Raw genomic sequence first — 26,359 nt, forward strand, 5'->3', positions numbered from 1 at the left:
TGGTCTACACACTGAGCCAATCAGAGGCCCCTAAAATATTGTTAAAAGGAAGATCCAACTGGGTAATAGACTGGTCTGGAAGAGGAAGTAACCGCCTTCGCTCTCCCAAAGGCAACGGAAACACAGATGTTCACATTTGCCGTATCTGGGTGGTGGAATTATAGGTAATGTTTTACTTTTTATCTTTTTCCTAACCATTTATTCCTTCAACAAATACTTAGCACCCTTTCATATTTCATTGTACAGCTGTTAACAATACAAACCACATACCTTTGTGGAGTTTATTTTCTTGTGAAGAAGAGGATAGTGTAAGATATACACTATACAATGGGAAAGGTGTTATGGAGAAAAAGCAGGAAAGCGGGGTAGGAAGTAGGGTGCAAACAGCTTCCAGATTTCCTACAATAAGCTTCTGTTACTTTTTAAATTTAATCTTTAAAACCCCCAGCATATGAAAATGCAGATTTAGGAAGTTCCCTTATGGCCTTGGCACATGCTTTGGTCTGTATGTTCTGCAAATGTTTCTTAAATAAATGTCAGTAGGCTTAAAACCATGGAAGTTCCTTCCACTTGATTGATTTCCAGGAAAATCATTGTGGCATGAAGCAAGATATTTGTTGTACCCACAGTTTCACCACTCTGATCTCCATGATTCCCACAGAAGATTGCTGCTATCTTCCAGAGACAAAGCTGAGCTGCCCCCCTAAAGAGAGAAGGGCCCCTGTTCTCCTGAATCTTATTTCCCTTAACATTCATCTGGCCCCAGTGACAGCTCAGAAACACACAAACTCTGTGTTGTTAAGAAAACTAAGAGGTCATTCATGTCCATTTGCCTAAGCCCACCACAAGCCCAGAGAGACTGAATGGTGCCCTTATTGCAAACCTCCCAGGGTATCCAGGATACAAAGTCTTCCCAAATTCCCTTGGAGCTTTCCCTTCTGTGAGTACAGAAACCATCACTCAGTTTAATGAATAAGCCTCTCGATTCTAGCTTCTGCTTGTTGGGAGATCCAGGCATAGGCCTTTTTTCTGTAATAAACACACTTTCAATCCTCTCTTCTTTGTTCCCTTTCTTCCTTTGTCCTCACACCAGAGTGTTTCAGTCCTCTTACTGGTGAGATATCATGAACCTAAGGCAGTTGCACAATATTCTGACATGCTGTATAGGCAGATAATATGTGAGGAGGGAAATATACCCTCAATATTCAGAGGGCCCTGTGTACATTTCAAAATAGCAGTATGTATCTGGCATCTGACTGGATGTACCTAACAACCATTATGTGTCAAAGTCTCTGGACAAATTCAAAAGTTCACTTTGAAACATACAGATCCTCATAAACCTGATGAAGACAGTATGACAAATGCTGAGGCAAGCAAGTTTTGGGTAATCAGTTACACAAAATATTCAAGTAAATGTGATACTTGTTTGGCATGGTCGCTTCCAAACATACATAAAAAGGAATTCTACCTTGGGACATCTGGCTGGTTCAGTCGGAAGAGCATGCGACTCTTAATCTTGGAGTCATAAATTCATGCCCCACGTTGGGCATGGAGCCTACCTAAAAAAAAAAAAAAAAAAGGAAAAAAAAGGAACTCTGCCTAAAAACATACATATTATTGGGACACTTGGATGGCTCAGTCATTTGGGATCCAACTTCAGCTCAGGTTATGGTCTCGCTGTTCCCGAGTTCAAGCCCCACATTGGGCTCTTGGTGCTGACAGTTCAGAACCTGGAGCCTGTTTCAGATTCTGTGTTTCCCCTTCTCTCTCTCTCTGCCCCCCACCCCAGTCACACTCTCAAAAATAAACATTAAAAAAAATGTGTATTATTGAATAGAAAAATGTTCATTTATTGAAGCTTGATAATGTAACAGAGTTTACTCTTCTACTTTGTAAATGTTTGAAATTGACACATTGTCGTTTTTAAAAACTAAACATATTGCAGAATTCTAGAACGAACCCCAATGATCCGTGCCATTGTATGATCCCCTGCCCTTGAGTGTGGGAGGAACCTGTAAAAATGATGGGCTGCCACTGCTGTGGTTACGTTATTAAATGGCACAGTTGACTTTAAGAACAGATTTTTTTCAGGGCACCTGGGTAGCTCAGTCGGTTGAGCGTCCAACTTCGGCTCAGGTCATAATCTTGAGATTTGTGAGTTTGAGCCCTGTGTCAGGCTCTGAGCCGACAGCTCAGAGCCTAGAGCCTACTTCTGAGTCTGTGTCTCCCTCCCTCTGCCCCTCCCCTGCTCGCTCGCTCTCTCTCTGTCAAATAAATAAACATTAAAAAATAAATTAAAAAAAAAAACAAGAATGGGAGATTTTCCTCAGAGGGCCCGACCTCATCAGTTGAGTCCTTAAAAGGATTGGGACACTTATAAAATGAGTAAGTGCTGGGGATGTCATGTACAGCATGGTAACTAGAGTTAATAATACTGTGTATTGTATATTTGAAAGCTGCTAAGAGAGTAGATCTTAAAAGTTCTTATCACATGGAAACCAATTTGACAACAAATTTCATATATTGAAAAAAATAAAATAAAATAAAGAAAAAAATAAAAAAATAAAAAAAAAGTTGTTTTTTTTTTTTTTAATTTTTTTTAACGTTTATTTATTTTTGAGACAGAGAGAGACAGAGCATGAACAGGGGAGGGGCAGAGAGAGAGGGAGACACAGAATCTGAAACAGGCTCCAGGCTCTGAACTGTCAGCACAGAGCCCGACGCGGGGCTTGAACTCACGGACCGTGAGATCATGACCTGAGCCGAAGTCGGACGCTTAACCGACCAAGCCACCCAGGCGCCCCAAAAAAAGTTCTTATCACAAGGAAAAAGACATTGTAACTGTGTGGTGACGGATGCTAACTAGCCTTATTGTAGTGATCATTTCATAATATATACAAATATTGAACCATGTTGGGCATCTAATACAATTTTTTATGTCAATTGTAACTCAGTAAATAAAATTAAAACTTTTAAAAGGGGAAAAGTATAGCTGGGGCTCTTCCTGGAGGAGATTTCAACTGTGAGAGGGATCTGACAGTAATGGAATTACTCCATTCCAGCTGTGAATATGGGAGGGGGCCATGCAGCAAGGAAGGCAGGTGGTCTCTATTTGCTGAGAGGAGCCCCTAGCTGATGGCCAGCAAGGAAATAGGGGCCACTATCCTACAACTGAAAGGAGCTGAATTCTGCCACAACCATGTGACCTAGGAAGGGGACCTCAAGCTCCGGAAGGGGACCTCAAGCTCCAGACGGGAACACAGTCTGGCAGACATCCTAATTTCAGCATTATGAGAATTTTAACAGAAAATCCAGCCATACCATGCTGGAATTCTGACCTAGAGACCTGGGAAATAAATACTGAGTGTTGTTCTAAGCAACTGTATTTGGGTCATTTGTTATGCAACAACAGAAAACTAAAAATCCCCCTCTCATACACACACAACATACACACATACAGTGCAAACACAAATGCCAAATGCCCTGTTTATTCACACTTTTATTAATATAATAAAAACAACAGAAGGATGAGGTTTCAATATTTTATTCAAGTTTTACTTTAAGTGATGTTAATTACAGCATTTGAAGGGGAGGATCTAATTCCACACAAAATGGAAGACTCTAAAATGTACCCATTAAACTGCTAAAAAATAAACTGAGTGGCGAGAATATAACAGAAGTCCAATTTAGATTCCGAATGTTGTCACCATGTGATTACAGTCACAGAGACTCTTCCCAGCTTGCAGCTGGGACTCTTAGAAGCTATTTCATACTCTGGTGCAAGGGCAAAAAAAACACAACATGAGAGGGAATTAAGTCCTGAATTATTGGCTTCATCACATCCACCTTCTCCACCCCAAATGGCACAAAAGAAACAGCTACCACGCCCTGCAGACTACTTTTGGTGTAAAAGAGGTGATGGACTGGGGTGGAAACAGGTCACGTAAATCTGTCTAAAAAAGTCTCTTTCAGATGAGTTTGTACACACCATCAGTGAGTCTCTCCTTCATTAGGGTAGGAAACCAAAGTTAATTCTCAGGAAGTCATAATTTCATCCATTTACTCAATACCAGTTTACAAAGTGCCTACGAAGTCTCAGCTTCCACTTGCAGCCATTTCTAGATAAAAAAGAAACCTGACAATTCTAGAGGGCCACCAAGGTCCCCCAAAGTCTACAGCTGAAAGGACTTTTCTTGGAATTGGGTTTCTTCTGTACCTCTGAAAGGGTAACACCTTAAAGCTGAATCATCTTTAACCTGGAGGTCTAACATGATATTTAGCAATACTCGCATCCCAGACATACAACATTAAAAGGTACACTAAATTCTGAAGGTAGCTATGCTCAAAATAGTTTAAAATTAAACGATTGTACAGTATTTGTTTATGCCTGAAATTCCAGTCCTAGACCAAGCTTGTGGCCACCAGCATTGACATTCTTGCCATCCAGCAAAGCTGAGAGCGTCAGTTTGATACCTGCAAGGGGAATAACCAGGGACAAGGAAAGGGGAGGGATGGAGGAGAGAAACAAAAAGAAAGGTCAACACAGAGCAGAAAGGTTAACACAAGGAGGAGTACCTAAGCACAATGGCAAGACAACACCAGATGCAAAACCTGCTTCAGCTGTGTGTGATCAGCAGGCAAAAAAACCACACGGCCCATCAGTCCCTGTTACTGAACACCCATCTGATTAATTCCACAGGCTTTCCACATCCACTTTAGGGAGTCCACTTTCCTTTGTCCTGTCATTGCCCCTGCTACAATCATCTCTCTTCTAGTGGCACCATGCAGTAAGCTTCTTCAGCAAAAGTGCCTTGAAAGGAAGTCCAACCATAAATCAGACTCTGAGATCTCACTCTCGGCATGGACACAAACACACACACGTGCACGCGACTAATTGGTATTTTCCCTATAAAAGTTTGATTCTTTCATCATGTAATCTCAGATTTGTAGAGTTCAAAGACCCAACTTGACGAAACCAATCCCAAAGTGGTATTATCTCCCGTAGTTCTAACATACCATGGGCCGGACTAGCCACCTGTGCAGAGGAAATCGGCACAACGGTTTTACAATGAGGATGACTTATGGACTAGTTTTAAGAATCTGCTAGAAATAAGTATCAGACACTACGTACACAATGGAAAAACAGATAGAAGAAAATAACCAAAAGTGTAACACTCTAGCCTTGGCCTTTTTCTCTCCTACTTACTACTTCTATGCTCCAAATGTTTTATAACAATTCTGCACACTTTTATAAACATTTAATTATAAAACTTTCTCTCCACTCGTTTATAATGTACTATTCAGGCATTATATAAGCTGTAACATAAAGCAGCAAACCAGCACAATTTTTCTTTAAGGCAAAGAAACAATTTCACTAACTTTCAAAGCAACACTTACCTGGCTTTAGGGTCTGAGTGTATCCTAAACCTATCAGGCTGGAGTTGTTCACTTTAGCCTAGTCAAGGAAAAGATAAGACAGAGTGAAATTGTTAAGTACTTTATGTTTTCATCTCCAAAATGAGTAAGAGCTTTGGAACCAACCAACTCAGGCCTTCAGAATCAAATTCTCTTTTTTCATGACCACTTTGATTATGAGATTCATTAAATTCAACATGAAATATATCAAATTTGAGAGCAAAGTCTCAGAAAAGAAACTCAAAGAGTCAACACAACTGTCAGTTAAAGGAAAGTTATGGGGTGCCCGGGTGGCTCAGTCAGTTAAGAGTCTCACTTCAGCTCAGGTCATGATCTCACAGTTCATGGGTTCAAGCTCTCCATCAAGCTCTGTGCTGATAGCTCAGAGCCTAGAGCCTGCTTCAGATTCTGTGTCTCCCTCTCTCTCTGCCCCTTCCCCGCTCATACTCTGTCTCTCAAAAATAAATAAAACATTAAAATAAAATAAAATCATACTGGAGCAAAAGAATGACCTAGCCAGTCACTTAAATTTCAGCATTTTGTGAATGCTAATTAATAATTAAGTTCAATAAAGAAGTTGAGTCAATGTTACCCTCATTCCTCTGCCTGAGTTGTAGGAAAATCTGGGACTCCCCCTGACCCCCTTTCTAGTGAAACAAGGAGAGGTCAGGAGCAGAGAAGGCTCACGTCATGAGAACACCAAGTCCTGGCAAAAGCTAAGGCTGCCAAGGTACATTTTCCTGCTTGAATGCTGTTTTCAGACCTGACAACTTCCATAAGAAAGAACAAAGCAGGGGGAAAGATTTCCTGGCAGTAAGGGCCCCATCTGGCTGTTCCTTTTTGCTTATACCATCTAATTAATAAGGCCCCTCTTCCTTTGTTGTTAACTGCGTAACTTTAAGGGAGCCAAATTCAGTTCCTGTTTCAAATGGGCTGTTTGTAAATTACACAATAACCATCCTGCAACATGAGACTTCCGCATTCCACCCCAAAGGGAAGCAGCCAGCAGTGCCCTGTGACAACAGAGATGAGTTCAACAGGATTTAATGCAAAAATCGTGCAGCAACTCAACCGCGAGCAATGCCACCGAGTCTGCAAGATTAGATGCCAACTACTAAGTGCCAGGGTCTGGTTTCTTAATATCCAATACAAGAGCTGGCAAGAGGATGAAAAATGAGAAGCATTAAATGAACATGAATCCTGAGGGTCCTCTCTCTCTCAAAAAAAATAATAATAGTAATAATTTTTTTAAGCCGGGGGGGAGATGCCTTGGTGGCCAGTCAGTTAAACAGCCAACTTTAGCACAGGTTATGACCTCACAGTTCATGAGTTCGAGCCCACACCAGGCTCTCCCCTGTCAGCGCGGAGCCTGCTTCGGATTCTCTGTCTCCCTCGCTCTCTGCCCCTCCCCTGACTGCCCTATCTCTCGAAAATAAACATTAAAACAATAAAAATAAAAAAAATAAAACCTTAGGATTCAAGGTGACCCCCCTTTAGAGTCTGCAGCATGGAACATGGGCTGATAAGAGTAGGCTCCAGAGCAAACCAGTGTGGGTCAAGTCCAGGCCCAGCACCCCAGCACTTACCAGATGTCTGCTCCATCTGCCCTCAGCCTCTCTGAATTTCCAGTTCCTCATTTGTGCAAACAGGGTTGGAATGATATTTCTTTTTTTTTAAAGGCACCTGCCTCAAATAGGTTGTGTAAGAATTAAAGACAGTAACCCACACATAATGGGCTCCGCACAGTGGCTGGCATCTACAGTAAGAGCTATTATTATCACTTTCCTCATGTCAAACTCTTTGCATAGAGAAAAAAAATCTCTAGCTCCAGCATGGAACTCCTGCAATCCAGAAGGATTCCATCCTAAGCTTCAGGTGGAGCCTGGGTGATGCGTGATTCCACAGGTACTCACCGAGAAGCAGGCGTCAGGATCGATCTGATACTTGGCCGCTATTCCAAAGCGAGTGTTACTATTTCCTGCTGTCCAGGCCAGATTAACAGCGGTCTCTAACTTCTTGTTCACCTTCTGATAAATGGAGCCACCAAACTCTGTCCCATCGTTTCTGCAAACAATCAAAGCACAGGTGCCCATCCACCCCTGAAGGCAGGCTGGAGCTGGGCACAGTTGTCCAAGTCTGACAGAGGGCAGGGCTGCTGTAAATGGACCAAAATGATCACAAAACGAGTACCAAAGTAGGGAAAAGCCTGATAGGAATGGAACAGACACCAGCTTTGGGAAGGTTCAAAGGGAGAGGCTAGTTTTCAACCACCATTGGGAACACCCAAAGGCAGGAAGCTGAGGCTGCATGGAATTTGAAATCTGCTTCCAAAATATTCTTTAAAATAGAAGCAGCAACTAAGAAAATGGAATTCTGGGTGATTTTTTTTTTTTTTTTTTTTTTTTTGCTGCTGCTGCTAATATTAACTCTTTTGTCAATGCATCTATCATAACAGTGGTAAGGGAGTAGAAGCAAATGAGAAGAGAACACAACCAGAAATGGTAAGAAAGGCTGGGCCACCCGTGTTCTTCAGAAGGCAGGTTACAGCCCTTAGCACCACCAGCTGCAGCCACTGCTGGGCGGGCACAGCCAAAACCCACCTAGCCCCCTGGAGGGGCAGCAATTACAGAAGAACTTGACCTGCAATTCAGACTTTTCCACCTGTGCAATACTCTTGGCCCAAACTGCAAAATCTCTACAGTTCTGATGGGATGAAAAGGAGACACTTGGTGCATTACAAAATGTTCCCGTCTTTCAAAAATGGACTGAAACCGAACTGGACAAACTCCTTCATCTCTTCCAAACACACCACAGTGACTCCAGCCTTTGGAAATATCCCTTTCCCCTCCTTTCCATTTTTAACACAAAACAATGTCAAAGTTCTGCCTCGTCATTTTGGGTGCTTCAAGTAGAAATGTCATCAGAAACTAGTAAGGCAGAGCCCACGTACTCCAGAATTCAGCAAAGAGCTTAGAACTCACTAATCCAGGGACAAACTGCTGATTCACTGCAAACTCCCCTCCTCACTAATATACTCTCCCTAAAGTAGATGCTCATTAAATACATTCTAAATGCTCAAGTTTTCCCCTGAAATTCAGTGATACAGACCTTGTACTTCCAGAAAGTACAAGGCCAGGACAGGCACCCCCTGATTTGCAGGGAACCAGAAAGTCCACAGAACAGCAGCTTGCCACAGACAAAACTAAAGTTTTTGATTAACTTTAGTATAACTGAAATCGGGAAATTTTCTTGGGCTCACATGTGTATCTAAAAAATGTCAGATTTTTCATTATATTCTAAAACCAGCAACACTGCCTTCCTGTTGGGAGCTCTCAAAACCATAAACAGAGGGAAGTCATTGTTCAAATTCATCTACATGAAGCACAGAGCACAACTATGACACTTGGACCTCTGCAAGCCCTAGGACAACCCAGATGGCTGTGTCGGCAGTTTCCATGCCAGCTAAAAATAAACCGTGTCCACTTAATAAAATCAGGTATGTGAGGCTCAGGTATGTGGGGAAAACAGTAACGGCCATTGCTATTCCTAGAATTGGTGCCAATTTCCAATTCGACACCAAGGAAGGACTTTCCATTTCAGTCATAACTCTAACTTAAAAAACACTTCTATTGCTTGTGCCCTTTTTCCTGTGACATTTTTGTATGTTGCTTTTTTTGAATTTATATACCTTTTTTGACTTTTTTTGGGGGGGTGTACATTTCTATGAATTTTAACACGTGTACAAGATTTGTGTGACCACCACCACAATCAGGATACAGAACAGCTCCACCACCCCCAAATCTCCTCACACCACCCCTGGGCAGTCACACTTTCCCCCACTCCCACTCCAGAAACCACTGGACTGTCCATTACTCTGGTTTTCCTATGACTTTTTAGCTTCAAAAAACTCAAAACTGGGGTGCGTGGGTGGCTTAGTTGGTTGGGCGTCCAGCTTTCTACTTAGGCTCAGGTCATGATCTCGCTGTTGTCAGCTAAGCCTGCTTTGGATCCTCTGTCCCCACCCCCCCTCTCTTTCTGCCCCTCCCCCCCTCTCAAAAATAAACTTTAAAAATGAATAAATAAATAGGGGTGCCTGGGAGGCTGAGTCAGTTAAGCTTCTGACTTCGGCTCTTGCGGTTCATGGGTTCAAGCCCCGCATCAGGCTCTGTGCTGACGGCTCAGCTCAGAGCCTGGAGCCTGCTTCAGATTCTGTGTCTCCCTCTCTCTCTGCCCCTCCCCCACTCACGCTGCTTCTCTCCCTCTCAAAAATAAACATTGAAAAAATAAACTCAAAACTTATTATAATAATAGATCTGTTATATCATATTAATTCTGTTATGTTAACATAAATAAATAAACTCAAAACTTAAAATAGATCTGTTATATTAATTGTTATGTTAAAATAAATAAATATAAATAAACTCAAAACTCAAAATAATAGATGTTATATTAATTCTGTTATGTTAATTATACTAATTATAGTAGCCCTTCCTTATCTGTAGGGGATCCGTTCCAAGACCCCCAGGGGATGCCTGAAACCACAGACAGTACCAAGCCCTACATATATGCTACATTTTCTCCTACATATCCATACCTATGACAAAATTTATAGAGTAGATGCAGTAAGAGATCAGCAACAATAACTTTTATGATTTTAATAGAACAATTATAACAACATACTGTCATATAAGTCATATGAATGTGCTCTCTGTCTCAAAATACCTTATTGTACTATGTATGGCCTTGTTATGATGATGTGAGATGATAAAATGCCTACATGATGAGATGAAGTGAGGTGAGTGACACAGGCCTGTGACGTACATTGGACTACCGCTGACCTTCCAAAAATACATCAGAAGGGGGATCATCCACTTCTGGACCGTGGTTGACTATGGGTAAGTGACATCGCAAAAAGTGAAATGGCAGTTACAGGGGAACTACTGTATAAAAATTTTTCAAAAAACTTTGTAAGTGGAAATGTTATTAAATACTATACATGTACCACTTAACTTAACTTTAAGAAGTCACTCCTTTAGTGACCTCTAGTGGAAAGAAAGAAATCCGAAAAAGTTGTCCCCCAATTGTGGCATTGGGATTTTAGAGATGAAACATCCATTTCCCTTCACCTACATCAGCACTCCACTGCACTCCAATTCCCAAGCTTAACTACAAGGGGCTCTCTAAGCCAGTCTGAACTTTTCTCTTCCCTTCACTGTACTATCTGGTAGTTAGTCAACTTTTGCATGCTCTGCCATGAGAAGACACTGTATGGAACTGAGATCATCATCCCCTAACCTGGTGTCTCAGATCTATGTTTCATTAAGCATGGCAAGCTGACCTCAGGCTTCCTACAGAGAAAGAGGGACAGCCACACCTTTCCCCACTATTTTGTTACTAACAATGAAAGGAGTTCCAATGTCCACAAAGGGAAGGGACACTCCACTGGACTGACATCATGCCCTTGCTGTAACTGATCAGTCATTCTGTGTGTACCAGTGACAGCTCCGACCGTCTCTAGAACACAAAGAGCCTAAACCACTTCCAGAATTGGACAGGTGGGAAACAGAAAAAGACCAGCAGGCCATGTGGCTCATGTGATGTCAAAACACTCACTTTAAAGTGATTAAAATGTGAGCTTGAAAAGCAATCCCCCTCCTGCACACACTTACACACGACACTCACGTACACTTACACATTAGTGTGGAGCTGGAATTCGTCAGTCTTGTAGCCAACTGCAAAGTTGCTCTGGGTCACTCGAGACTTTGCAGTCTCAAAATTCATCTGGTAGCCAGCCAGCCAGCCCTCATAGCCCAGCACCAGAGCGCCCCGGATCGAAGGGCCGGCGATGTCGAAATCCACATCACAGCCCAGGTTAATGTGCTCCCGCTTATACCCTGTCTTGATTTTAGCATTTTTTTTCCTGAAGGAAAAGAAATTGTATTAAAGTCATAAGCTTACTCACCTTGTGACAACCATACCAAAAGAAGGCAAAAAAAAAAAAAAAAAAAAAGTTTTAAAGCTCAGGTTATATACAGGGATGGAGGGCAAAGTCAGCACACCCCAGATCTCCCTTAAGCAGCTGCTGTGCCCCAATGGAAGACCACAACCTCTCTTCAACCACAAACCCATCTGCAGAAATGCCTCAATAATCAAGTGAGAACACAGGCAAGGGGGGCACTAAGTAATTTTCCTTTACTAACCTCTCCCTATGCCTAATGTAATGGCCTACACAGGCATTTATTAGGTAGAGCGCTCATGTAATTATGAAACAGATGTATCTTTGCTATTCTTCAAGTCTATGAAAAAGACACAGTGTATCTGTCATGAAGGCATCTATCTAAACAGAAGCTTTTTTTTTCAAGCTTTTATTTCAAAAGATACAGAGAGAGCATAAGTGGGGGAGGGGCAGAGAGAGAGAGAGAGAGAGAGAGAGAGACTGAAAATCCCAAGCAGGCTCCACACTGTCAGCATGGAGCCCGATGTGGGGCTTGAACTCACAACACCCTGAGATCAGGACCTGAGCCGAAACCAAGAGTCGGACACTTAACCAACTGAGCCACCCAAGGGCTCCTAAACAGCAGCTTTTAAGGAGATGGTTGCTTTCTTACTTTGTGGTTCACTTAGTAAATAAACAAATACTAGGTACATCCCTCCTAAGTAAATATGACAGATAGCTTTTAACTCGGTATTCATGAGATCCCAATGAGCATGTATTTCAGAGACCTGGGTACAGATGTAGAACCCGGGACCCTGCAGTCATGGGGGCTGGGAAACCTCAGAGCCTGGAGCCTACTTCAGATTCTGTGTCTCCCTCTCTCTCTCTCTGTCCCCACCCCTGCTCGAATTCTGTCTCTGTCTCTCAAAAATGAATAAACATTACAAAATTTGGAAAAAAAAATACTGGCAATGGATTGAAACATATCAAATATGTTTAAATCTATGAATTCATTCATACTGACACTTAAAACACAGACACTGGGCATCTTTAGAGACTAGAGAACCAATGTGTTACTTTGAAACAGTAAATAAAAAGGAAGCAAATGTTTATTCCACCTTTCCTACACTATCTCAGAGTAACCAATAGTTTAGAAGTTTCTTTTTATCATAAGAGACTCTTAAAAACTGAGAACAAACTGAGGGTTGATGGGGGGGGGGGAGGGGAGGGTGGGTGATGGGTATTGAGGAGGGCACCTTTTGGGATGAGCACTGGGTGTTGTATGGAAACCAATTTGACAATAAAATTTATATATTGAAAAAAAAAGAAGTTTCTTTTTATCGAAATATTCTACCTAACAAATGAAGAATGAATGATTAAAGTGGAATTATCACCAGTCTGTAACCCCTGAGTGAACTGTGAATAGCACTAACGTACAAAGAAAAAACCCAGCCTTCTATGCACATCCAATGGAAGCATATGTCACCACTTTTATTCTACCCTCTCCCCTCCCCAATGGAATCTAAATGCAATGAAGCCTGTAGACTTACCAATTCACAGTAAATATGAGGGACAGGGTAACAAGTTAAATGACCATAGAGAGGGGCGCCTGGGTGGCTCAGTCGGTTAAGTGTCTGACTTCAGCTCAAGTCATGATCTCACAGTCTGTGAGTTTGAGCCCCACATTGGGCTCTGTGCTGAGAGCTCAGAGCCTGGAGCCTGCTTCGGATTCTGTGTCTCCCTCTCTTTCTGCCCCTCCCCTGCTGATGCTCTGTCTCTCTCTGTCTCAAAAATATATAAAAACATTAAAAAAAATTTTTTTAATGACCATAGAGATACACACAGCATAGTTTAGTCTATGTGTAATCTTATGGGACAAATGACCTACTTTCAACAAATAAGTTAGAAGGGGGGGAAAAAAGGCAGAGGAGAATCTAAAAATTAAAGAGATTTAAGGAGGCAAATGACCCAATTTTCACAATTTTGCACGGACAATTTTTGATTCTGTAAATTAAAAATGAAATCATGTAGGAGCACCTGGGTGACTCCGTCGGTTAAGTGTCTGACTTCAGCTCAGGTCATCATCTCACAGCTCAGGAGTTTGAGTCCCACATCAGGCTCTGTGCTGATAGCTCAGAGCCTGGAACCTACTTCAGATTCTGTGTCTCCCTCTCTCCCTGTCCCTCCTCCACTTGTGCTCTCTCTCTCTCTCTCTCTCTCTCTCTCTCAGAAATAAATAAACATTAAAAAAAGTTTTTTTTATGAAATTATGTAAATTTGATCGGACTAGAGATTTAACAATATTAAAGAAAGATGACTAATTTTTTACAATGTAATCATATTGTGACTAAACTTTTTTTAAAAAATGTGTGCCTCAGCAGCACATGTATTAAAACTGAAACGATACAGGGAAGATTAACATGGCCCCTGCAGAAGGGCAACATACAAATTTGTGAAACGTTGCAAATCTTTAACTACAGAGAACAAGCTGACAGCTACCAGATGGGAGGGGGCCAGGGGTTGGGTGAAATAGGTGATGGGCTTAGGAGTGCACTTGTCATGATCAGCACCAGGTAATGTATGGAATTGTTGAATCACTATATTGTACACCTGAAACTAATACACAAGACTGTTAACTACCAGAATTAAAATAAAAACAAGTGGCAGCTGGGTGGCTCAGTCAATTCATCTGACTCTTGATCTCGGCTCAGGGCATGAAATCACAGTTCACGGGTTCAAGCCCCATGTCAAGCTCTGCACTGATGGCTCAGAGCCTGCTTAGAATTCTCTCTCCCTCTCTCTCTGCCCCTACCCCACTTGTACTCTCAGAATAAACTAAAAAAAAAAAAAATCATCATTTAAAGATACATATTGGGGCGCCTGGGTGGCTCAGTCAGTTAAGTGTCCGACTTCAGCTCAGATCATGATCTCACAGTTTGTGAGTTCGAGCCCCATGTTGGGCTCTGTGCTGACAGCTCAGAGCCTGGAGCCTGCTTTGGATTCTGTGTCTTCTCCTGTCTCTGCCCCTCCCATGCTCATGCTCTGTCTCTCTGTCTCTCAATAATAAATAAACATTAAAAAAAAATTTTTAAAGATATATATTAAAACATTTACAGATGAAATTATGCAATAACTGTTATTCAAAATAATCTGAGGGTGGAAGAGACTGATTGTGAGTGCATAAATAAAACATAATTAGCTATGGGTTGATAATTATTAAAGCTGGGTGATGGTAACATGATGAAGGTTTATTTTTTTTTTTAATGTTTATTTTTGAGAGACAGAGAGAGAGACAGAGAGCAAACAGGGGAGAGGCAGAGAGAGAGGGAGACACAGATTTCAAACCAGGCTCCGTGCTCTGAGCTGTCAGCACAGAGCTCAAGGCAGCGCTTGAACCCAAGGACCGCGAGATCATGACCTGAACTGAAGTCGGAGGCTTAACTGAGCTACCCAGGCGCCCCCCTGATGAGTGTTTAATATACTAGTCTTTAGTATGTTTGAAATTTTCTATAACAAAAAATTTAAGGTTAAACATTCCAAGTCATCAAGGAGATGAGACTTTCCGAGGTCATGGTTGAAAATAAAGCCAACACCCTTCACAAGTGACAATGATGCTTACAACTTTTGTTCAAGTTGCTTTGGTACATTTTCACAAGCTTTGAAGGAAAGGAATAACAACCAAACAAATTATCTGTCAATAAGAAAAACTCAAAATAGGGGCACCTGGTGTCATGATCTCATGGTTCGTCAGATCAAGCCCTGTGTAGAGCTCCAAGCTGACAGTACAGAGCCTGCTTGGGATTCTCTCTCTCCCTGTCTCTCCCTGCCCCTCCTCTGCTCATGCGTGCTCTCTCTCTCTCTCTCTTTCTCTCAAAATAAAATAAACCTCTTCTGGTCTGCCTACCCTTTGGAGGAAGCAACCTGGGTTTTGGCTTATCCAACTGGCACCATGCTGGTGGGGTGATTGATGAAAGGCAGCTGCTCAGAGGCTGACATTTAGGAAGGGAGGGAGACCAGCACTGTAAAAATCAGGCATCTTATAACCACTGGGTAAAAAGCTGCTGCTGACCAAAGCGTGCTGCTTGTGGCAGGGCCTCTGACCAGTGGTGTGGACCAACCATCCCAGACCATTTACATGGTGCCTCCTTACCCTGTCTCAATGAATTCTGGCCAGGAGCACAAAGTCCCCAGAGAATAGGCAGTGCTCGGGCAGTGACTCAGGTTTCTCTCCAGGCTTCTGCTCTAATGCAACACTCCACGTCTTTGGAGTTTTCCCTCTTTCAAGTATTACTGGGATTTTTTTTTTTAAGCTACTTAAACAATAGCACTAACTTGACAAGCACCTGAGAGAGGCATGACTCTGATATCCAGTTAACGATCTGGTTTTTCTGTGGTAGGTACTCAATGTGGGGGCTGGTCCCTAGAGGAGTTTGCAGCCTCATCCTTATGTGGTCTACGCTCAGCTCCTTCAGAAGCCACGATGCTTTCCCAGGCTATCCGCCTCAGTAGGTTTGGAAAGCCAGCTTTCACTTCCAATCTCCATAAACCATCAAAACCTGCCTCAAATACCCAGGAGCAATGCGGACACACTGTGCCCACAATCTTGGTTTCTACATGCCATTCTTCAATAAAAGGAACTGAAGCTCCTTGCAGAAATGCCTGATGGCAGGACTAGAGCAGAAGATGAGCCTGCTATATCTTCCGAAGTAGAGCTCAAAAGAAGTGACAGGGGATTATCAAAAGCACACTTGGAGACACGCCCAATGGCCATATCTGAAACATATGAGTAATCAAATATATTGTGGTAATAGGTTATAACCCACAGAATAAAATAAATGTCTGTGGATCCATATCAATATAAATAAATGATTCAATAAATAAATGGAGAAGGAAGAGCTCCTCCTTAGAGTAGAATCCCAATTAATAAATGCAGAAGGCATGATGGGAAGAGAAAATCTTTACCAAACATACTAGTTGCAGGCAAGAATCACTATGGATACTAATTTTGTTTTTCAAAAAGTAAGAAACAGAATATTTACATAGTCTCACAGTATCTCCCGACATACCCATTTACAAAGAGAAAAGTAACTTCATAGAGAAACCTGGCAAAGACCACTTTAATCAAGTGATGAAAGTTAATATCACCAGTAAAGAATACTGACATATACATCCTGATATCACGCACAAGACAGACCCAACATCACTTCTGTGGCTGTATAACAGAAGTGTTATAAGATAATAAAATAAATAATATAACAATAATATAACATAATATAATAAAAATGCATAACCTGAGTTTGACCATGAGGAAACATCAGACAAATCCAAACTGAAGGATTCTACAAAATAATTCATCAATCCTATTTAACAGTGTCCAGGTCATGAAAGACAAAGAAAGACTACGTTCCAGATTAGAGGAGACCAAAGAGATTTGAGGACTAAATGCAATCTAGTATCCTGAAATGGGTCATGGGCCAGAACTAAGACATCAGTAGGACAACAGATTAGTTAAATGTATGACAGCCATATAAATTTCCTGGTTCTGATAATTACATCATAGTTATGTAAGATGTTAACATTAGGAGAAGCTGGGTGTAGGATGTAAGGGAACCCGACATGCTATTTGTGCAACATGTGTCCCATCTAGTCACTTTGAAAAGCACCAGGGGCTGAGGCAACCAACACACGGTCTTGCCTCCTGATGAGCCCAATAACAGTGAAGCATAATTGGTTTGTGGCTGGGGGACATGGGGCAAAAAGTGCAGCCTCAGGAGCCACATTGCACTTAAAACCCATCCTCTCTCAGTGCTCCTATGTAGAAAACTGGGGAAAGGGCCCTGCCAGCCTGAAAACTGGGGCTGGCAACAATGATCGCTCAGACACTGCTTCCCAACACCGCCGGCTGCCTACAGCCTTGGCCGCTTACATTCCCAGCAGCCTCACTCACATGAAACACAGCATTGCTGGACCACACAAATCCTGTAGCCCTCCACAGATGAAGCCAGGATGGCCACAACACACAGCACAGAATCTCACTATAAAACACTGTTAGGGGTGCCTGGGTGGCTCAGTCGGTTAAGCGTCCAGCTTTGGCTCAGGTCATGATCTCACAGTTCATGAGTTTGAGCCCCACGTCAGGCTCTGTGCTGCTCAGAGCCTGGAGCCTGATTTGGATTCTGTGTCTCCCTCTCTCTCTGCCCCTCCCATGCTCATGTGCACTCACTCTCTCTCTCTCTCTCTCTCTCTCAAAAATAAACATTAAAAAAAATTTAAGGGGCGCCTGGGTGGCTCAGTCGGTTGAGCATCCGACTTCGGCTCAGGTCATGATCTCTCGGTCCGTGGGTTCGAGCCCCACGTCGGGGTCTGTGCTGACCGCTCAGAGCCTGGAGCCTGTTTCAGATTCTGTGTCTCCCTCTCTCTCTGACCCTCCCCCATTCATGCTCTGTCTCTCCCTGTCTCAAAAATAAATAAAACATTTAAAAAAATTTTTTAAAACAAACAGAAAAAACACTGTTAAACGTCCTTGCTAAGAAAACACGTGACATTCTTACCCTGTGTTTGGTGAGAAGGATGAATCAAAGGTCAGCTTCAGTCCACGTGCAAGCTGAACAGAAAAGAAACGTGCCAGGTTTAGTCAAAGGCAGGGCAGCAGAATAAAACCGTGTCTCTTCGCAGTGACCACCATTACCTGATCCTCCACAGTAATCTCTGTGCCTAATGTGTTGTCAGTGTTCCATTTCTCCGTAAACGTCAGACCGTATTCAGTCCATCTGTACTTGGTTTCCAGACTGCCCGTCACTTTGGTGGTCTCAGTGTTGGCAGAACCTGAGCTCGTAAATTCCTGTAAAGCAGAGAGAGAGTCACGGCCTGTTCCCCAGGGCTCCACTGAAGCATCCTAAATGGAACGGACTTTCCTCTATGCAAGAGGTGAGACCTGAATGTGTGGAGGCAAAGGCTACTTCTACAATTCAATTCAATATTTAAATACAGATGGGATTAAAGAGCCCTGTTAGTTAAAAGACTCTTATGGGGAATTCTCTGTCAGGAGACAGCTTCCTTCCGCCCTGGTAATACATCAGTCTGGACAGGAAGACAATCCCGCTTCCACAATACTTCCAGCCAAATACAGACCAAAACCACTGAGCTCAAGATGACACTGGAGTACATCAACCCCAAAACGTCCTCCTTCCAACAATCCTCACACACACAGTCTAAAAGGGATTACTAATTTTTTTTTTTTTTTGATAATCAGGTGGCATTGAAAACAGCTCAATTTTAAAAAGAAACAAGGAGGGGCGCCTGGGTGGCTCAGTCGGTTGTGCGTCCGACTTCAGCTCAGGTCACAATCTCACGGTCCGTGGGTTTGAGCCCCGCGTTGGGCTCTGGGTTGATGGCTCAGAGCCTGGAGCCTGCTTCTGATTCTGTGTCTCCCTCTCTCTCTGCCCCTCTCCCGTTCATGCTCTGTCTCTCTCTGTCTCAAAAATGAATAAACGTTAAAAAAAAAAAAATTTAAAAAGAAACAAGGAAAAATAAAACAGAGTTTATTAACTCAGTGAGTATTAACAGCTGCTAAACTAGGGACCTATCAGCAGCATGCCCCTGGACCACCCATCCCATACAGGATGCGATGAATGTGACAACCACAAACTGCCACAATCAAAAAGGTCCTTTCAGGGCACCTGGGGGGCTCAGTCAGTTAAGTGTCCAACTCTTGATTTGAGCTCAGGTCATGATCTCAGGGCCGTGACAATGAGCCCCATGTCAGGCTCCTTGCTGAGCACAGAGCCTGTTTAACATTCTCTCCTTCTCTCTCCCTCTGCCCCTTCCCGACTTATGTACGCACTCTCTCTCTCTCTCAAAAAAATAAAAAATTTTAATTTATAAAAAGAAAAGGTCCTTTCATTGGACTCTGCCACCCAGGACACGGTAGTCATCCTCTCCACTGATCTACGATAAACCCCCACGCTCCGTGTCGGTCAGACAACTCACCAGTCCATTCTCAGATTTTGTCTTCAAATCGAGTTTGATTAAGCCAAATCCTAAAGAAAGAACATGGGAACTGTTAATAGGCTAAATAACTAGCTCGAGAGCAGCATCTCTGCCTCCCTTCTCCTGTTTCAAGATGCCGTGAGTGTGCAGGGTGCCTGTCTCCACTGCTGCCTGCCTACATGTGGAACTTTGGCTACCGAACAGTGGCTGTGCGCTCCCAGCAGAATGACAGGGAAAGGTACGGGACAGTGCGAGCACAGGCCTAAGGATGGGCAACACTTAGAAATTGCACTCCATGACCACGGCACACACAGAGCTGCTCCCACCTGTGGGAGAAGAAACCAGGGCGTCCACTTGTCTGCAGCGATTCGTAAGCCTGCCCTTACCAGGTGTACAAACCAACACTGCTTTATTAGGCATAGTAGGCTTGTCTTTTTTCCCCCCGACATCAAAGTTCTGAGAGTTGACCCACCCAGGTCTCCCGAACTGTGATGGGTAAAATCCCAAACATGCCAACCCAGCCCATTAGCTCCGAAACACTCACCATAACCCTTGGTGAAGACATCCCTGGCACATTTGCCAAGATCAGCATACGTGGGAGGCACAGCCATCTTCTGCTACAATAAAAGAATCACCAGAAGACACACATCAGTAATTAGGGAAATTAGTTTTCCATCAATAAAAATTATTAGCTATAATTAACCACCAATAAAAATCATCAGCACAGAGTCCCAGGCACTTTATTCTCCCAGGTGTGCACAGAGAAGAAGCCTTGCTCTCTCGTGCCTCCTCATGTTGAGAGGTGGAGACACCCAGGTAAGTTCTGTCAACAGCAGACCAGCCTGCCTTTAGGCCTCTTCTTCCTTAGCACCCCCAGGACTGAGCACAAGTGCAGAATATAGCAGCAGTCGGTAAACATTTGCTGAATGAATTAACTGTCAAAGACAAATTCCCACGAGCCAGCTACTTTACTGAATCGCAGGACTCTTGCCAATAAAACATATCTTCTTACAAAATGTCGGCTGCTATGGCATTCAGTGTACTGAACAGAAATCAGAGCTTTTCAGGCCATCTTATTTTCCATATGGCTCTGATTTCATCCATTCCAACAAAATACTTACAGAGTACCTACTATGTGCCAGAATAAATGCAACTTTTCAAAAAACTTTGTATTTCAGGGGACCCCATTTTTTTGAGTATCAGATTCCTCACAGAGAATACAGTAAAACCTAACAATTAGGCAACTCTTCACATGGAAGGAGATATAACCACATCCTCTCGCCCTGCCAAAAAAAAATAATTCAAACAAACATTTATTGAGCTACAATGTGACTTTGTTTTTTAAAGTACTACTTGAAATTGTTGCATATCACTAAGTCAACAAGCATTTATTAAACACCTCAGGGTTCAAGAAAGGCAAGTAATTCAGAGTCCTTTCCCTAAGGCCACACTGTGTCCCTGAGAGGCTGTATTCTGACGCATTACATACACAGAATTAAAATCCTAATCCAGGACAGCGCGAGCACACACGCGCACACACACACACACACACACACACACACACACACAGTGTGCTCCATCCAGGAGGAAAGGAGTCATGAGAAAGCACCATGATCTGCATCTTCTCCATTTCCCAAATTATCAGCCCTAATTAGCAGGAATCCAATTAACCCAAGGATGGTTCTATTAATTTTTAAAATATAGTATACCTAAATTTCCAAACTGAGCCTGCATATATCCCACCTGAGGTCACCAACATATGCACTCACACAAGCAAACACCTGCAAGGCATGTTCCTGGTAAGTGGGAACCCAATGAAAAATGTCTCAATCAGGGCGCCTGGATGGCTCCGTCGGTTAAGAAAAATAGTTCAATCGGTCCTAGGCGAACAGCATCACCACAGGAAGCTGCATTCCTGACATAAGCTTTAACATCCTAGATGCTGCAAGGAGCCCACAGAAGCAATGAGTACGCTATAAAACAAACAACGACAAACTTCCACCACTTGAAGTAATAAAATTGTGGTCCAGGTCCTATGGTACTTTTTTCAGAGGTTCTGCTAATTCCGCCTCCATTCACTTTTTTGTCAGAGCAGAGTGGAGCAGCCCAGCGAGCTGTTTACGATCCTCTTTGTTGCTCTTGTTATCTCTTGCACGTGATCAGGCTGGAACCATGGACAGCTCAGTCCACATTAGGATCAGGGCACAAAGAGCATGGGGGAAGATCCATTTCAGGCTGTCCCCATTGGCTGTTTCAAGTCTGGGGACCCCCCCCCCTCGACTTGTCCCCCTTCCACCCCAAGCGAACCTCACAGGCACATCCACCCCAGGGACAGCCAAAGAAACCATCCACCAGGTCATGCAGAATACCCCCAGCCTAAGGCGTGGATATGTCTCAACCACAGATGGCCCTGGCCCCTCCGCAAACCTGCGTCAAAGGCTGAGGTGATGGAGCCCCAAGGAAACTTGCAGAATATCTCAGCAAAAGATCCAGAACATTCTCTACGGCCACCAGTGCCAACAGGTATCAGTGGACTGAGCACCCCTCTTCAGCGCTGCCCTTCCCCAGCTGGACTGCAAACTCAGCCCCAGGGTGAGGAAAGAGCAGTACAGTGGCAACCTCTCTGGGTCAGCCAAGACCTCCCTGTACCTCAGGGGCCAGGGCGTTCCAAAAAGTACCCTCTGTGGCTCTAGGACCCACCTCACCAGACAAGAACAGCTTTCGCATCAGGGAAAAGCAGATCACTCATCATTTAATGTTCCCCAAATGCTCTCACTCATCACTAATCCCCCAAAAAAAGAACCAGCAAAACCACCTGTCAAAAAACACTCCACCACCGACAAACATCACCCTAAAGTACATGGCCACTAAGGAGATTACCATCCAAACACAAGGGAGCTGGGAGGGCAGAGGGAGCTTGGATGAGGCCAGGCTCTCCTTGCGGCTCCAGCTCGGCACCTGGCAGGGAAGATGCACAGGATCCCTCAGCTGAGCGGAGCCAAACCCACTCCTGGACCTGAGGAAACACCCACCCAGAAGCCAAGACGCTCCCTTCACCACAGGCCCACACCTGCTGTGCAACTGTAGCTTCCCCTAGGCTTTTGCTGCAGTCTTCTCTTTCCCCACCCAGTCGCCTCCTGCATTTATCTGACAGGACTGTGCCAAGGCCTGAGGCAGTGTGCTTCTGAAAAGCTCCGCTTTCTTACAACTGCCAACAGTGCCTAGAAAATGCCCATTTTTACACAGTTCTCAGCACCCGCTGCAAAAATCATCTTCTTGTAGAAATGATTTCCATTCATGTTTTCTCAGGCCGGGACCAGGGGGTGTGAAAGAGACCTCAGCATCCTGCTTTCTCATTTAATACGCTGCATGTGCTGATTCTAAGGCTGAACCCTGACCCCCTGGCCCCTACCTCCGCCTAGATCAGCTCCAAATCGCTCCAAATCGCTCACCATCTGTCTTGGTGGCATCCACCCCATGTGCCTTCAGAAGCCCAGCCTCTAGAGTCCGAGCGTGAGGCGGGGCACTTTGACACAGGAAAGCAGCCAGCCCTGGACAGATGGGAATCAGAAGCCGGCCTGGGTGAAGGCTTCAATGCAGAGCCTGCGAGCATGGTTCCCAAGGATAAGTGGAACATGAGGGACGGACAGGACTGGACTGAGCAGACCTTCCCACAGTCACTGATGACTTTGACAAGGATCAGTAAGTCACAGTGGGAGACAGGAGTCCCTTGTTTCCCTCCACTGCCTGTTCGCCTACCTACCCAACCATTCGCTGGCTGACCTTGAACGGATTATGCAAGCTCCACTCCAGCCGAGGAATGAAAATCCAGCCCATACTGGAAACTCAGAGGGGAGAGATAGTATATCGCCCAGAACAGTCTGCATAACACTTACATAACCTCCACCTTGGGGGGACATATCTTCCTTGACTCATCAGTTGCCTGTCAGTGACAGCTGCTCTGCTTCCAGCGCCCCCACCACACCCACAAGTGCACACCTACCCCCAACTCACACCCTTGAACTCAAAGCAGCCCGGAGCCTGTCATGCATAAATTTATCCAAAATATGTAAAAAGCTATGTGTCAAAGATGACAAGCCCTGGCAAGTAGCAGGTATTCAATATAAAGGTCTGTTTAATGAGAAAATGTGCAAGGAGCATGAAAGTATGTTTATAGTAGAAGGAAAAAAATAGAAACTTAGTATCTGACAAGAATCTAAGCAAACGGCGATGTAACCAAGCAGCAGGAGCGCCCTCTACAGGGAGGCTGCAGCACCGCCAGGAATGGGGGGGTGGAGACAGCCATAACTAGTACCCTCTCCACCCGCCTTGGCCTAAGGAGAACTCAACTCAGGCTGAGGAGACCAGCGGGCTTCAGAAGGGAGCAGGGCCACTTACTACTTCAGAACAAGGTGTGGACTTTAAGGGCCTCAGGGAGCCACTGTAGAGTGAATGACACACCTGTGTTTGAAAGGCTCACTCAACAAACAAATCAGCAAAAATGCAAATGAAAATATCCACTGTTGGTGTGGAAAATGGTCACCCCTGTTCACGCCAGCATAGGACAGCCCCTTTGGAGACAACTACTGGCCAATGCGCAAGTGGGCATGCATTAACCTAGAGACAATTCGACTGCTAGGAACCCAGCCAAGGTCCCCAGAGAGGAGCACACGAGGATGCTCACTGCAGCATTAGTTCTGTAACACAGGCCAGAAGAAATCTAAATGTCCACCAATGGGGAAATGAATGAAAATTAAGGTACTTACAAAAACTAAAGAGCACCATGTGGTAATCAAAAAGAATGAGGTGGATTTATGCAAGGTGCCATAGAAAGCTATCTTTGACACATGGCTGACCCTTGAAAAACACAGATTTGAACTTTGCAAGTCTACTTATATGTTGGATCTTTTTCAATAAATACAATACTGTAAATGTATTTTCTCTTCCTTATGATTTCGTTAATAGTATATTTTCTCTAGGGGCGCCTGGGTGACTCAGTCAGTTAAGCGTCCAGGTTCAGCTCAGGTCATGATCTCGCAGTTTGTGAGTTCAAGTCCCGCATCAAGCTCTGGGCTGACAGCTCGCAGCCTGGAGCCTGCTTCGGATTCTGTGTCTCTCTCCTTTCTGCCCCTCCCCTGCTCATGCTCTCTCTGTCTCTCAAAAATAAATAAACATTAAAAAAAATTTTTTTAAGAGTTCTTTTCAAAAGTAGTAATATTTTTACCTAGCTTACTCTATTGTAAGAATACAATATATAATATATATGTATATATAACATACAAAATATGTGTTAATTGACTGTATAATATCAATAAAACTTGAGGTGAACAGTAGTAGTCAAATTGGGAGGGAGTCAAAAATTAGAGAAGGATTTTCAACTGCATGAGGAGTAAGCACCCCTAACCCCCACAGTGCTCAAGGGCCAACTGTAGTTCAATGCACAAAGCAAGTCACAGAAAATGTATAATTCTGCATTATTAGAGGAAAACCCTTTCACATACATGTTTATGCGCTCACACATTTGTGAATGATGGGAAAGCATGTAGGAAGGCTACAAGCCCATCTGTACATTGTGGCTGACTGGGAGCTGCTTCTGGAAACGAGGGGGGTTTAGGAAAGGAGCAGAGTTAAAATAGGATTTTCATTTCTTATTCCACTTTATTAAAGTTGTTTGTACATACTGATAACTTTTTTAAGGACATAAAATTTAAAAACCCAACCAACGTGTCTGAAACTGAGCTACGCTGCCTTCCCGATGCCACAATAAGCCACATTCTAACAGACTGCTGCAATAAAGGTGCCAGAAGGAAAAGGCCACGTGGGAAGTATCTATCCGGGTTCCAAGAACAGAGTCCAACTACACTGAGATGGCAGGGGTAACAGGCAGGGCCTGCAGGGGGAACATTCTACCCCCAGATGACCACTTGTGGCTCTGGCCACCCTGCCCAGGAGGCAGGAGTAGGGCAGGGCTCCCTAACTTTAATGTGCATGAGAACGGCCTGAAGCACTTGTTCAAAAGCCTCCTTCCCCCCTTTAGCCTTTCGCAGCCTAAGAAACAGGCAGGACAGCACTTCTGTCGGCAGAGGTAGAATCCTGGCACAGGAGCCGTGGTACCCTCAAAGAGCTAACAACCACTGCGGTGGGGGACACAGGGAGCAGGGTGGCCTTAAGTTCCCAAGATTCAGTCTTGTGAGCAAGGTGACACCTAATGGATTAAGAGACACCATCTTCAAGGGCAAGGGTACAACAGCACTAGGACGCAAACACCAGGAACCACCCTGCCACGGCATGTCACAGCCCAACTGGGTGCCCAGGCAGCAAGGCACAGTGACTATGAGAAGGAGCTACGAGCCTGGCAGAGGATTTGCCAGCACCAGCCTTTACTAGCTGTGTAACTTTGGACAAGCCACTGATAACTTACACTCCCAGGGTCTCATTTTGCTCACCTATAAAATGGGGCTAACACTAGTGCCTTTCTACCAGAACTACTGCAAAGATTAAGTAAGTTAGGTAGGCAGAGCACGTAGGAGTATCTGGCACACGGTGAGGGCTCCATAAATGGCAGTGCTAATCACAGTCCATTATTCTGGATATTCTCTGTCCCTTCAGATCCATTTTTCTCCTCCATCCTGCTCTGTGACCCAAGAGCTGATCACTATGGACTGCTATCAAAGGCTATGTATCGTTGGTTTTGGCCAACAGGAGGCACCAGCAGAAGATGGGAGAGAGAGGCTGGAGTACTCATTTCCCAAGCTCCCTCCCTGCTGGGCCTCAGGTGGGCAGTGACTGCTTTCCAAGGCCACAGCTCCTGCCAAGGAGCTCCACACTCTGCTCATACCTTTGCAAATGGCCCCTTCATTATGCTTTCTTTTATCACCCCATGTAAGTGTGCAACTGATTCGTGCAAGGCCCCTGACCAAGAGGGCAGTCACCTTCACCACCATCACCATCACCATGACCATCCTGGATTTCCCTTAGAAAGGGAAAATTGTAGGAAAGCCTTTGGTTCTGCTGTTTCTC

The 26,359-nt window shown here is 44.0% G+C and overlaps 1 protein-coding gene, 1 long non-coding RNA gene and 1 other non-coding gene across 3 annotated transcripts in view; 2 read left to right on the top strand and 1 right to left on the bottom strand.

Moving 5' to 3' along the window:
* Positions 1–3,655, top strand: LOC124515621 (uncharacterized). Its single transcript, XR_006962852.1, has 2 exons — positions 1–164; positions 3,063–3,655. It is a non-coding gene; the product is annotated as an uncharacterized LOC124515621 (long non-coding RNA).
* VDAC1 (voltage dependent anion channel 1) overlaps positions 3,529–26,359 on the bottom strand; it is a 26,925-nt gene continuing 4,094 nt past the window's right edge. The window contains exons 2-9 of the mRNA XM_047084588.1: positions 19,884–19,956; positions 19,340–19,389; positions 18,039–18,191; positions 17,902–17,954; positions 11,108–11,335; positions 7,329–7,479; positions 5,398–5,455; positions 3,529–4,473 (exon numbers count right to left, since the gene is read on the bottom strand). Of these exons, the coding sequence (XP_046940544.1) occupies positions 4,382–4,473; positions 5,398–5,455; positions 7,329–7,479; positions 11,108–11,335; positions 17,902–17,954; positions 18,039–18,191; positions 19,340–19,389; positions 19,884–19,950 (852 nt within the window). The 5' untranslated portion in view covers positions 19,951–19,956 and the 3' untranslated portion in view covers positions 3,529–4,381. The remainder of the gene's footprint in view (positions 4,474–5,397; positions 5,456–7,328; positions 7,480–11,107; positions 11,336–17,901; positions 17,955–18,038; positions 18,192–19,339; positions 19,390–19,883; positions 19,957–26,359) is intronic.
* LOC124523133 (U6 spliceosomal RNA) lies at positions 13,720–13,822 on the top strand. Its single transcript, XR_006964928.1, has one exon. It is a non-coding gene; the product is annotated as a U6 spliceosomal RNA (small nuclear RNA).

Source organism: Lynx rufus, unplaced genomic scaffold (genome assembly GCF_022079265.1).
Source record: "Lynx rufus isolate CCGP_SWC_20201006 ecotype Redwood Valley unplaced genomic scaffold, mLynRuf1.p SCAF_1, whole genome shotgun sequence".
Lineage (NCBI taxonomy): Eukaryota > Metazoa > Chordata > Mammalia > Carnivora > Felidae > Lynx > Lynx rufus.